The following is a 14356-nucleotide window of genomic DNA, read 5'->3' on the forward strand; positions in this document are numbered from 1 at the left end:
GGGACCGCCCCGGGAGTCGCGAGTCATTTGGGCTGGGTGGAGGGTCACCTCCATTCCCACAGTCAACATGGCAGCCGCCATGGCTTCAGCGCCCGGCGGGCGGTGCCTAGAGGCGGGTCACGTGAGCGGCCCAGCTGGGCGGATCGCGCGCACGCCCGCCCGCCCCGCCGGCAGTCGCTCGCTCTCTGGCTCGCTCGGCGGCGTTCTGAGGTGTGTGGGGCGTCGAGCCCCCCCCACCCCGGCCCCGTGAGGCGCGGCACGGCGGGATGCGGCGGCGGCCGTGGCGTGGCCGCGGGCCGGGCGGGCGGGCTAGGTGATGAGCGTCGGCAGCCGCCGCCATGTCCAAGGTAACGGCGCCCGGGCCCGGGCCGCCGCCACAGGCGGCGGCGGGCGGGAAGGAGAAGCGCTCCTTCAGCAAGCGGCTGTTCCGGAGCGGCCGCGCGAGCGGCGGCGGCGGCGGCGCTGGGGGCCCCGCGGGGCCCGGGCCGGCCGCGCCCGCCTCGCCCTCGTCAGCGCGCTCGGTGGGCAGCTTCATGAGCCGCGTCCTCAAGACGCTGTCCACGCTCTCGCACCTTAGCTCCGAGGGCGCCGCCCCGGACCGCGGCGGCCTCCGCAGCTGCTTCCCGCCAGGCCGGCCGCCGCGCCCACGCCGCCGCCGTGCCCGCCGCCGCCCGCCTCGCCCGCGCCGCCAGCCTCCGCGGCCGAGCCGGTGCCGGGGGTGGCGGGGCTCCGGAACCACGGCAACACGTGCTTCATGAACGCCACGCTGCAGTGTCTCAGCAACACCGAGCTCTTCGCCGAGTACCTGGCGCTCGGCCAGTACCGGGCGGGGCGGCCTGAGCCCTCGCCTGACCCCGAGCAGCCTGTGGGCCGGGGCACGCAGGGCCAGGGCGAGGTCACCGAGCAGCTGGCGCACCTGGTGCGGGCCCTCTGGACCCTGGAGTACACGCCGCAGCACAGCCGCGACTTCAAGGTGAGCCCCGCCGCGTCCCCACCCCCAGGAGGGGCCCCTACACCCCGCGTCCCTGGGGCACCGTCTCCCGAAGTCTTGCATTTCTCCTTTCCGGGCGGCGCCGCGGGCTAACTAGCGCCCGGGTCTAAAGAGGTGTGGTGCCCCGACTCTAGGACCGATGCCACTGATAGTAAAGGAGACGCACCCATTCATTCATCGGGTGTTTATTAAGGGCTTACTATGTGCCTGGCCCTGTGATGGGCCCTGGAGGGATATGACAATGAACAAGACCCGCTGCCTTCATGGAACTTAAATTCATGGGGGTGGGAGTGTTGAGCCTGGCGTCAAATCCTTGTTCTGCCACTTAATTAGCAGTGTGACCTCCGGCAGTTTTCTCATCTGGTACCTACGTCATAGGTGGTTGTGAGTTGCAAACAGGTTGATATGTTAGGTCGAACCCGATGAGGTTACCCATTTTTGACCGTTTTTGACTTACCGGTGCGTTCAACCTGGTATGTAAATCGCTTCCCTCGTGCATAGTACCATGTGTATTTGCTGTGTTTATTGTTTTTATTATTAAAGATTTCGGTAAGGTATGAAGGTAATATCAGATAGTGGTACCAATAAAGTAAAATCTGGTGATGTGATTGATGTGCTGGCAGGCTATTTTAAATGGGGAGGGGGCAGGGTTAGGGTGACCTCTTGGAAGAGGTGACGTTTGAACTGAGACGGGAGTCATCAGGGAGAACCAGCCTTGAGGAGGTGAGGCGCAATTGCTTCCCAGGTGTAAGGAAAGTGTGAAAGCCCGGGAGCCTGGGGCGCTTGCGCTTGAACAGTATCGCTCTGGGATCCTCAAACTCTTTCAGTAAAGGGTCATATAGTAAATGGTCAAGATGCAAAATTGAAGCTCTTGTGTAGGTACTTACATAACAAGAGAAAACAAATTTCCACAAATTTCTCATTGACTAAAATAAAAATATGGGTACAATACTTTGTAATTCAGGTCTACTAATGAGAGGAATGGTATTCTTTTTTTGGAAGGGATAATGTTTAGCTTAATTGGACTTCAAAATTAGTGTTCCCTTTCATCGAATTGATTCCAAATATTTATCTCTACAAACCGTTCTTAGCTCACAGGCCCTACAAAAACAGGCAACAGGCTAGATATGGCCCTTGGGTCCTCATTGCTGTCTGCTGGTGCCTTCATAGGTGTGGTGAGCTGAGATGAGAGCCACGTGGTGGGCTGGGCCAGATTGTGAGGGTCTTTTAAGCTGCACTAAGGAAATGGGCTCTCATTCTGAGCAAAAAAGAGGGAAAGGTGATTTGAGATCGTAGGAGGGATACTTTGAGGTGGGGCGTGGATATGGTGTTAAATAAAGTGAAATCACGTGGTGAGAAAGTTAACCTTTTCCGTTCTGCCTGTCCTGATTATGCCCAAGAAAAGGTCTCAGCAGCGTGGTGGTAGCCTGACCTTAACACCTCATGCTCACTCTCCCACCTTTCTTTCTTCTTCTTCTTCTTTTTTTCTTTTTTCTTTCTTTTTTTTTAACAGAGCAAGCTTTAGGTTTAAAGGCCTCAGCAGGTAACAATAGCTAGGATTTAATAAGGTTGTGTTTTCATTGTGTTTGTTTTCACATTTGTCTTCTGTTTCTGGCAAATGATACTGGCTTTCCATTGGTGCTGTAAAGTTTCTAAGATTTATTTAAGTAAAAATAAATGATTTAGGAAAATACAAAATGGTAATCTGAGGATTCAGCACTTGGTTGAGGACCCACCTTGTTGAGGAATAATATTGCCAGAGTGCACCTATCCCCTTTTAATACATTTTATTTATGTTAATGTTCTGTTTTTCTCAAAAAGAAGAGGTGATTGCTGTTTGATTTTGGAAATTTGAATGGAAATACTGGACTGGGATAGGGACTGGAAAAAAATGAGATCCATGTCAGAGATCTCAAAATAAGAAAGTAGGAGAGAATGGCAACCAGCCAGCTACTGTACGTCTTTTTCCTTCTCTTTTTTTCTGTTTGCTTATAGTTGCCCGTCAGTAGCCACAGCAATTGCAAACTTTTCAAGGTCAGAGCCCAGTGTTTAAAGTTTGGTTTTCTACTCTTTCCAAAATGTAAAAATCAATTTCTACAGCATTTTTGTATGTGAACATTTCCATTGCATTTTAAGAGGGTTTTTTTTTTTAATCTATTAAAAAGCTATGAACAGAAATGGGTCAATAATTCTAGAAATGCGGAGGCTGATTTATAAGCATGCTTTGGCAAAGTTGAACAGATTCTTCGAGGTCCTATTTTTAAAACATAATCTTCTGAACCTTTCGTAGATTTTACATTGCATTCATTCGTTCACTTCCCATTTATTGAGGGTTTACTCCATCAGTTAGGAATGCATTCAGCACGAGAAAGAGGAAGCCCTAATGATGATGTCTTAAGCAATCAAGATGTTGAATGGGCTCACACAATAAGTCAGGAGGTACATGTTCTAATGTGGTACAGTAGCTTGAAGGACCCAACAGGGACTCAGGCCATTTCTGTGTTTCCGCTCTGTTGTCCTTGGCAATTTTGTCCCTATTACGTCTTTGGCTTTTTATCCTTAATGTTTGTCAAGGCAGGAAATCACTGGGAAAATAAAAGTTCTTCCAGAAGCGCCCCCTCAGCAGGCTTCTGCTGACATCTCATTGACTTACAACCATATCAGTTGGACACCTCTGGCTGCCATGGAGCCTGGAAGGTGGATGTTTGGGTTTCCCTTCCTAAAGGAGGGATTTGCCTCAGAGGCAGCCTGCCAGAATGTGAGGCACTTTGATTTTGGGAAGGCACTATACCTGCCTGTGAAGAACTGAGTCCAGTGAGACCCAGTATGTTCCCCAAGACATCACTTCTTACAGTTTAATGTGGGCATCTTGTTACCAAGCTGTGTTTTGGATTTGGTGGAGCTGGGATGGGGTCTGAGATTCTGCATTTCTATCAGGCTCCCAGGTGATCGTGATGCTGCAGGTCCAGGGAACAGTCTTGCTCCCGGGAACAAGTAAAGCATCACAGTGCAGTGGTCTGCAGCATGAATAGAAATTAGCCAGGCAGAGAAGAGGTGGAGGTGGCATGAAAGGTCATGTGGTTTTGGGAGAACACTGAGACATTTGGTGGCTGGTTACACCATGGAGAACAGTGGGGTGCAGGAAGTTTGGAAGAAGTGTGTTGTAAGTGGATTGTGAATGGCTCTGTAGGCTGTGTTGGTTTGGACATTGTCCTATGGAAGCTGAAATCCAGGGCTGATTCTGATCACTCAGGAGAGTGATAGGATCAGATTTCTTCTTCTTCTTCTTCTTCTTCTTCTTCTTCTTCTTTTTTTTCTTTTTGCCCCTGAATTAGGTAAGTCTGGTGGCACAGTGGAGGATTACTTTTTTCCCCCAAAAATGTTTTATTACAGCCAAATTTGGTGGGTATTATTTTGAGCGTAAAGAAAGTTGAGTTCAACACCAAGAAGGTGGATTTCCACAGCCCCTTGCCTGTTTGTGGCGGACGTTGATGTTTGATGCAGATACTCTTTCCTTGAGTTCACATTCAGCCTCAGAATCCTGCTCAATTCTGGGCTCCAGGCAGCCACTACCAGTTGATTGGAGTTGGCAGAGAAGATAAAACCAATTTGCCATCTTGAGAGTTTGCCTTGAGGTCTCAAAAAGCACTTAGTATGTCTTTGAGTGTGCTTTTATTGTCTTAAAACTTCCTTAAGTTACTAATGGTTTTCTTTGTAAGTTTTCCAATTAGAATTCTTTCTTGATTTCTAACCACATTGATTTATGTGAGCTTTAGGGGCTTGCCAGGTAAACGGATTTTTGGTTTTGGATGAGCCAGATGGTTGTTACGGTAGGACTTTCATTTCCCAGAATGAAATGAATTGACTGGCCCAACCTTGGTATGCTTTAAGAAATTTCTCTAGCTGTCACTTCTCTTTCTAAGCAGGTATTTTTCTCCTCTTTGAGCAGGGTTCTCAACCTGAGCTCTTTTGCCTGTTTCCTCAACCTCTTCATTCCTGGGTACATTTGGCCTGTCTGGAGACATACGTTGTTGACACAACTGGGGTGGGGGTGCTCCGGGCTCTGCTCCCCTCAGTGAGGGGGTATCCAGCCCAAAATGTCAGTAAGGCTAAGATTGAGAAACATTCCGTTGCAGGAATGTTTCGAGCCTCCTTAAGGCGTTTTTCTTACTAACCCAGCCTTTAGAAGGTTGCCTTGTTACTTTTTCTCCTCTGTGTGTATGTGTTTGCGGCAGCACTAGGGTAAAATTTGGACTCCACTGGCACGTCCTTGGTTCACTGTCTTAGTAAAACAATGAGAGAAAATAAATAATTCTGAAACCCAAATACTCAATATGCTGTTTTTATAGGAAATGAGCTTATTGTCTAACTGGTAGGATACCAGTGTGCGTGCTTCCAGGTTTGTGTAGATGCTGATTCTAGTGCTCAGTGCCCTTTTGCAGTCAGTAAAAAGATGGATGGTCATCTCAAGTAACAAAGATATGTTTTATAGCAGCAGGTTTCAAACTGTGCTCCCAAAGAACAACTGGAACAGAGTGATCTACTGATAAAAGAACTGTGGGGAGTCCTTCCAAATTTGCAGTAAAACAGAAAGTAATTAATGAATAGAAATTTCGCTTCCATATTTTTCCTCTTGAACTGTGGTGCCCGGTTGGTGCTGATTTATTAGTGAGGGTTCTCAGGTTACAAAGGGAATAAATATATAAATGAGTAGTGGCAGACAAGCTAGCTAATCAGGGTTATACTGGCTCCATTTCACACCTTTTTCATAGACTCATGTTGGGGGCTCTCATTTTATGCTGCAGACCTATAGTCTAAGTTTTCCTGGTTTGTGAGAAGATGTTTAGATGTCACAGTGCTTCCCAGGGAGTACTCAGACTTCAGGGTACCCCCTGAATTCATTGGAAAAGAAAAAAAAAAATTGTGTAGGTCACATTTAGCTTTGTGGCTGAGTATAGAATAGAAAGCATGTCTCTTCCTGGTCAGTTCCCTTGTCTGTCAAATGCTGTCACTTTTGTTTCAGTGAAGCTGCGCATCTCTGAAGGAGAAAGGAGGTGGTAAGCGTCATCAAATTTTAGACTTAGAAGGAGATGTGGGGGAGATGTGAGCGGCCTCACCTCTTTCTGAATGAAGGAACTGAGGTTCACCTGCTGGCTAGAGACCAAGGGAACAGAACCAGAGTTCTTTTTTCATTTTTTATTTTTGAGAGAGAAAGAGAGAGAGTGAGCGAGCACAAGTGAGCACGAGCGGGGGGGGGGGAGGGGCAGAGGGAGAAGCAGGGAGCCTGATGTGGGACTCGGTCCCAGGACCCTGGTATCATGACCCAAGCTGAAGGCAGACACCTAACCTACTGAGCCACCCAGGCGCCTGGAACCAGAGTTCTGACTTCACTCTTTTGTCGCCCCTGCGTTGCTGAGGCACACACTGTGTCCTGCGCCTATGGTTGCCTTATCTTTACAACCTCTGAAATGACAGTTCTCAACATAAAACATAAAGTGGGGGGGGGGGCTGTGTTGAAATGTGTAGCGTTTTTTCCCCTCTAAGATTGTGGTGCTGAATCTCTGAAAATAAGGTCAGCAGCAGCTAGCTTTATGTGTATGCCATTGCTTCTCAGACTTAGGCGCTTTTGGAAGTCTGTCCTAAAAATAATCCTTTCAGACCACTTAAATGCATATATAAACATGTGTATACGTCTTTTACATCGATGGGCACTTGCTCCGCATATAATTCTGTAATTTGTTTTCCCCATCCCCCTTCTCTGTGGGTAGCATGACTTGCTTTGTTTTTTGGTTGATATGTCTAAGTCCACCTCATTCTTTTTAACAGTTGTATAGAAGTCCATTGAAGGGTGTTTAGGTTGTATAAAGTTTTTAATCATGATAGCTAATCCTTCAACATATATCAAGTCTCCTTTTCTAAGGACTGAGTCTTAAAAGTAGCACTGCTGAGTCAAAGGGAAGGTGCATTTATTTATTTATTTTTAAAGATTTTATTTATTTATGTGACAGAGAGACAGCCAGTGAGAGAGGGAACACAGCAGGGGAGTGGGAGAGGAAGAAGCAGGCTCCCAGCGGAGGAGCCTGATGTGGGACTCGATCCCGGAATGCCGGGATCACGCCCTGAGCCGAAGGCAGACGCCTAACGACTGCGCTACCCAGGCGCCCCTAAAGGGAAGGTGCATTTAAAATGTGGCTACATCTCACTGGATTGCCCAGCAAAGAATTGTGGAGGACAGGATTCTCTGTCCACATGGTGCATGCTAGGGCCTACCCCCCCTCCCCGACGTGTGCTTCCTCCTATTAGTGACTGCCCTTGTTCATCATTTTTTAAACTTAAAATTATTTTCTTTCACAGGATCAGTTTTGTTTTGTCAGGGACTGTCCTGGCATACTAGGATGTTTAGTAGTGTCTCTGTCTTCTACCCACTAGATGTTGGTAGTACCCCTCTCCCTACCCCGGTCATGACAATCAAAAATGTCTCCGGACATTGCCAAATGTCCCCTGGGAGGGGGGGGGCAAAATTGCCCCAGTTGAGAACCACTGATTTGGAGAGAAGGGGAAATAAATGCAGATGAATGAACTGAGAGGGGGGCAGATTGTGGGTGGCCTTGAAAGTCTGTCACAATAGTTTAGCCTTGAGGCTGCAGTCAGTAGTGTTTCAATATAGGCTTGGGCTGTGCAGACACTAATTTGATGAAAAGAATGTTTTTGAAAAATTGGTCTGATGGTGAGCACAAATAAATCAGATGGAGGAGAAAATAAATGCAGGAAGAGGGCAATCATAGGTATGAATGGAGGAAAAGGAGGAGGAAACAGTGAGTCCAAGGAACATTTTGGAGGACATCATGATGTTAATGGGGAGAGTCCAAGAGATGGAGTAGTAAACACCAAGGTTTCAGACCTGAGGGATGGAGAAAATAATGGGGATTATCTGATAGAAATGGAGCAGTTGGAAAGGGGAAATGGTTTGTGGAGCACAAGGGGCAGAAAAGATCATGCATTTAAATTGAACACATGGGGTCGGGGGTCATGAGATATTTAAGAAAGGGAGTCTTGATAGATAGTAGGAATGATGGTGCGATCTGCGACTAGCTGTGCACACTTGGATTCAGCTGCATATTATGTGAGCTATCTCACGTAATTGTATTTTTATCACTGGACAACTTGAAGCAGAGTCTTGGGTGGTATTTTAAGGGAGTCACATACCCTGTCATGGACTGGAGTGCATTCAATTCTTTTCTTTTCTTTTCCTTGTCTTTAATTCCTTTCCTCTGACTTTTGAGCGTATACAAAATATGTATTTGAAGCAGAGTCGACAGTGTTTGGCAGCTTTAGGGTGTTTGAAGAGTGAATAAGAAGTAGGAAATGACCATAACTTGGAGGTATTGGAACAGGGTGTCTGGGGATGGCACTGTTCAAGACTGGAAGCCCAGAATGGGAAACAGTTCTGGAGGTGGGTGGGAAATTCAGTTTCAGACAGGCCATGTAGTATTTGAACGTAAGAGTCCTAGGAAAACTTTTTTTTAAAAGTTACATTTGTTGAATGTCTGTCATATATCAGGTACTGTGCAAAATGAATCATTTGAGTTTTTGGTGACCCATGCAGAAAGCAGCTGCTCTTGGAATTATCTCTTAAGTCAAGATACAGATGCAATAATACAGGTGCTTATCCTGAATTGGTTTGTTGTCTCCCTTTGTGTGGCGTAAAGTTTTTAGTTTGACTCTGCCTCTTTTGTTATTAGAGTGTGGTTTGATGGATTTTTCCTGTCCCCGTCTATACACTTGTCACAATGAGGGGCTACTAAATAGGGCAGTGTTCACTGTTTGTGTAGTTCTCCACAGCTGTTTCCTATAGTAAAGACTCTGCAAAACAATGACCTCATGGTTTCCACAAAAAAACCTTTTATATATAATAGTGGAAAAGAAATCATTGAAAGCTGAGTGATTTGAAGTTCTGTCTTCTGTAGCTTTTTCCCTCAAAAATATTCTTGTTTGCTCTGCTGATTAATTGTTTGTTGGCTGTTCCTCAAATGACCTTTTATGTTTAACAAACAACATTTTTGCAGTTGAGCACATCGAGATATCTTGTCTTTCATCTGACTGTGATCTTTCTCCATTTAGAAATCATTGTTTGATGCCCTGGACTGTGGCAGTTCCTAGAGGAATTGGCCAGTCACTGAACATCTGTTGCTTCTTCCCTCCGGTTGTTGAGCTTGGATGGTAGCAAACAATGTGTCCACAAACAAACAGTTCACGCTTTAGAAGATTTCATGGGACTGGTCAAGAAATGCCTTTGTTGCTTCTACTATTAGGAGCCTTTGTAAGCGCCATCACCAGCTTAGTAAATTCTTTTACTTTAATTCTTGGTATTCTATCTTCCTTCCTTCCTTCCTTCCTTCCTTCCTTCCTTCCTTCCTTCCTTCCTTCCTTCCTTCCTCGTTTGTAATCTCTATACCCAACGTGGGGCTTGAACTCACGACCCTAAGATCAAGAGTCATGTGCGCTTCTGAGCCAGCCAGGTGCCCTTGGTATTCTAATCTGTATTTATTTCTTTTATGAATATTTATTTTTTTTATAAAACAAAGATTTTATTTATTTGTCAGAGAGAGAGAGCACAAGCAGGGAGAGCTGCAGGCAAAGGGAGAAGCAGGCTCGCCACTGATCAGGTAGTCCGATGCAGGACTCTATCCTAGGACCCTGGGATCGTGACCTGAGCAGAAGGCAGATGCTTAACCAACTGAGGCACCCAGGCATCCCGGTATTCTAATCTTTAAAAGCAAGGCAGAACTGTCTGATTCTCAGGAGATTTAAGAAACAATAATCATAATAATGAAAATACCATTTATTTGTGTGGAGCCAGATCATTTACAAAGTCCAGTTGATTCTTGAACAACACTGGTTTGAACTGTGCGGGTCCACCTATATGTGAAATTAAAAAAAAAATATATATATATATGAAATTTTTTTGAAGATTTGTGGCAATTAAAAGAAACTTTCTAATGAACTGTGTAGCCTAGAAATATCGAAAAAATTAAGTGGAAGTTAGGTATGTCATGAATGCATGAAATGTATGCAGCTACTAGTCTATATTAATATTTACTACCATAAAATATACACAAACCTATTATAAAAAATTAAAATTTATCAAAACTTAAGCACACACAGACTGTACATGGCACAATTTACAGTCAAATGTGAACAAGTTTAAAGATGCAGTATTAAATCATAACTGCGTGAAATTAACTGTAGGACGTGCTGTACTGCTGTGGGATTTTCATGGCCACCTCCTGTTGGTCTTGCGGTGAGCTTGAGTGCTGTGAGGATCCGCTTATAATGCTAGGTGACTCGATCTTCTCTGTGTGAGCGGTTAGTCTGTCCAGGAAGTTGTATATTGCAATAAAAAGTGATCACTCGGGGTTGTCACTATTAGTAGTTAAGTTTTTGGGGAGTCCAGAGTTACACACAGATTTTCGACTGTGTAGAGGTCAGTGCCCCTAACTTCCACATTGTTCAAGGGTCAGCTGTACATTCACATAAATTTTTTCATTAAATTTTCACTACAGCCCTCTGAAAGAGGCATTGTTATTCCATTTTTGAAATTAGGATATCGAGTTCAGTGCTAGTAAGTAGCAGAGCCTCACATGGTTTTTATGAGGATTAAATAAGAAGATATAAATAAAGGTTTAGTATAGAAAGTTATACTTAGTTAACTATTCAGTAAAAAGCAGGTGGTGAAAATGAAAGCAGTCATTCTAAGTCTGTGGCCCCCAAGTACCCTTCCTCATTTCTAAACACTGTCTCTTCCGGTGGACAGTATTGCTGCCAGACTAATCCTAAAGTTTACCCGTGATTACATTATTTCTCTTCTTAAAAATTGCTTTTACTTTTTCTTTTATATACAACACACAGTATAAATTTCTTAGCTTGGCATTTAAGCTTTTCCAGAAAAATGAAGTAAAAAGCATACATAAAACCAGCCCCAGTAAAATTTAGACTCGGTAGACATAAAACCACTGTTAATTTGCTCTAAATGTTTCTAAATGCCTGCTCCCAATTTCTCTACTTACCTGGTCATGGACTGGTGACAAAAAGTTTGCAGATGGGCACCTGTCCATGGATCGTATTTTGAAGAGCACTACTGTAGTGCTTCTCAGAGTCTGATTTTGCCTGTTGTATTCCTGTAGTTTCAATTAAAATGTACTGTTCCCATATTTCCTGTAAAATGATAGATTTAGAGTCTTAATGAGATTCGGGGTTGAGTTTTTTTTTTTTTTTTTTTTTTTTTTGTAACTTCCCCCCCTTTCTTTTTTTGGTAGTTAGTGTTGTAAACTTTCATCAGAAAGCCTATAATGTCTGGTCGTGTGTCTTGCTATGTTAGTAGACATTGATGATTATTCCTTGATCCATTATTAGTTCATTAAGGGTTGAAAATGGTGATGATATAACTTTAACATTCTTATTAGTTAGAACACTTCTGTAGAGACTCTTGCCCTCACCAATTATGTACCTCAAAGTAAATTTGGAGAAGAAAGGCAACATAAATGCTTGAGGTTTTTCCCCCCTTTATTTTTGGTTTTCAGAATAATTTTTTAAAAAGACTTTATTTATTTATTTGAGAGAAAGGGAGAGAGAACGAGTGCACACAAGCAGAGAGGAACAGGAGAGGGAGAAGCAGGCTCCCTGCTTAGCAGGGAGCCCGAGGCGGGGCTTGATCCCAGGACCCTGGGATCATGACCTGAGCCGCAGGCAGACGCTTAACAGACTGAGCCACCCATGTGCCCCTCAAAATAATGTCTTAATTTCCAGATATGGTTAGTGAGCTTTTTGATGTGTATCTGATGTGTTTCAGTTACAGTTATTAACCTTATTGATGCTCAAATTGTGCCATTTCTGGCCAGTAGGAGAAGTAGACTCCTAAGTCCTTTTGACATAATATTAGTAGTCTGTGATGTCAAATCAGAATCCAGGGAAGATATTCCAGGCTCATCTTGGCAGATTTCCTGCCAGGATCTGGGATCGCTCATTTCTTTAAGGAGCCCTGGTTGCCTTTTATTGGCAAATGGCACTGAGAGGTCATAGTCTGGGCACTAGGGGTGCACGTGACGTCTGTGTCTTCTAAGTAGACAGAGCTAGGAGGTATGTAACTTCTTTTAAAGAAGTAATAAATCATGAAATCATATCCCATTCAGGATTTCAGGGTTTTTATTTAACTCATTGGTCTTGTATCTGTTTCTCCTTTCTCCTATGCTGAAAATCCTGTTCCCAGCAGTGATGTAAATTCTCATTTGCATTATCTCACAATGCACTCGTAAGTCTCAGGATAATGATCCCAATACTACCACCAACATACAAATATTTGAAAAATATTTAAGATACCCCCCCTCCCCCGCCGTAGAACATGGCCTACTAGGCCCTGTAGAGTAAAATTACTATGTTTTAAAGTCATTTGGACTTTGTCATCAACTGGATACTTAATTAAATTCATTTGTTTCTTTTTGCTTTTGATTTTTGAGCGATTGCTTTTTAAAATTTAATTTTGTTGCATAATTATGTAAAAAATACATGGCATGAAGTCAAATGTACAGCATAAGATCTATTCAAAGAAGTCTAGTTTATCTTTGATCCTGCCACCCTATTCTCTTTCTCCCTAGATTTTATGGTTTATTCTTTCATTGTTTTAATATAAGCAAAGTAGTTTTCTCTTGCTTTATGTGTTTGTGTGTATATTTTTGTGTGTGTATTCCTATTTTTTCTTATTTAGGTAAATGGTAGCACATTGTATGGAATTTCACCATCTTGCTTTTTCCTATAGCTGACATATGAGTGCTTACCACATGCCCTGCACAGTGGATTATTATTTTTTATTTCTTATAACAGTGTAAAGTAGATACATAAATTATTATTTCCATCTTACAGATGAAGAAACCAAAGCATTTCTACAGACTTTTATTTCTGGGAATCTCTAAATTTCCCGTAATAACTGGTCCTGTCCTGTGTATGCATGTTTATGAGTGAATGAATGGGCAGGGACCTAACTTCTGTATCTGCTTTACTTTAAGCAATGAGGGAGGCAGAGAAAGCCTTGTGTTTAAACTGTAGGGAAGGGGATTCAACCTTTTATTTGAGGTCCAGAGCTCTCTGTAGCTGGAGAAGAATAATAGAACTTCTCCTGACCAGAGGTGCTCCCTGTAATTATAAATTAACTTGGAACATTCTTTAATCTTACTCTAAAATAAGAGTCCCTTTTTAGTAGTATAGTGACAACTTGGTAAATCTCCCTCATTTTACAGCCTTTATTCCATGAGAGTTAGAATAAACTAGAAATGCTAAAGAAAAGACAAACTCCTTTAAAAGCAGTAGGTCATGGGAAATAGCTACTAGTTAATCATACCAGGATTTTAATAGTGACAGGAAGGAAAGAGAGGAAAGTAGCCTCATTTCCCTGCAGGTGGGAGAGAGAGAGAGGAGCATTGGTAGCTCGTTATCATCTATCCAGCAGGAAGAAGGGTTGGTTAGGTTGGAGACCTGTTGGTTGTTACCCGTTGAGGCCCTGTTGTGATGCCAGGCAGCTGAGTAAGCTGTTGTAACTGCCCACACCGGCTTCCTGGTGATTCCTGATTCTGTCTCAGGCTTCAGGCTGTCAGCATCAGAGGATCATGCTAGGAGGAGGGTGAGGGCAGCCAGGGTGCAGGTCTGCTCCTTCTCTTTTGAAAATCTGAACCCATGAGTTTTGAATTTAGTGAGTGATCACTGGGCCTCAGTTTCCTTATTTTCCTTTTCATTGCCGTATGAGGCCAGCTTCGCACATCACTATGTTTGACAACCACTGGTTCCTTTAACGATGGGAACATTTTAGCAGGAAAAACCAACCAGCCATCTCACACATCCACAAGCCCAGCCTGCAAGAGCAAGCCTGGGACATAGGAAGGGGAGCTTGGTAGGAAGAAGACATGGAGGATCCTGCAAAACGCCACTGTAGTCAAGTGCTGAAGAGAAATGTGTTCCACCTCAAAATTTTCTCCGGGTCTGGCCTTGCAACTCTAATTGTCTTGTAGCTCACCTTTGATGCATGTGTGCTGTAGGTTTTGACCCCTTGAATTGTAGATTGTTTTTGAAGGGGTGGTATTTAAATCTCCAGTGTTACAGAGCTGGATGGCTCAACTGGGGTATCTGCCCCCGGAGGGTACTTTTCAGGATGATGTATTGTGTGCCCTTGTGTAGTCACTTTACGATCTTTTTGAGTAACACAATATTAGCCCATTCATCTGGCCTTTTGGGGGAATAAGTCTTTTATGTAAGTTATTTCCTAGATAATTATTTGTTCAAGCATCAGGTCTTTAAATTTTTAACTTTATTATTTAATAG

At 43.9% G+C, this 14356-nt stretch overlaps 1 protein-coding gene across 1 annotated transcript in view; it reads left to right on the plus strand.

Annotated features, from left to right (window-relative positions):
- Positions 1-338: 338 nt before the first annotated feature.
- The window catches only part of USP31 (ubiquitin specific peptidase 31), a 62986-nt gene continuing 48968 nt past the window's right edge, over positions 339-14356 (plus strand). Inside the window, 2 exon segments of the mRNA XM_008697216.2 lie at positions 339-627; positions 630-973. Coding sequence (XP_008695438.2) covers positions 339-627; positions 630-973 — 633 coding nt within the window.

The sequence above is a fragment of the Ursus maritimus genome, unplaced genomic scaffold (assembly GCF_017311325.1).
Source record: "Ursus maritimus isolate PB19 unplaced genomic scaffold, ASM1731132v1 scaffold_2, whole genome shotgun sequence".
NCBI lineage: Eukaryota > Metazoa > Chordata > Mammalia > Carnivora > Ursidae > Ursus > Ursus maritimus.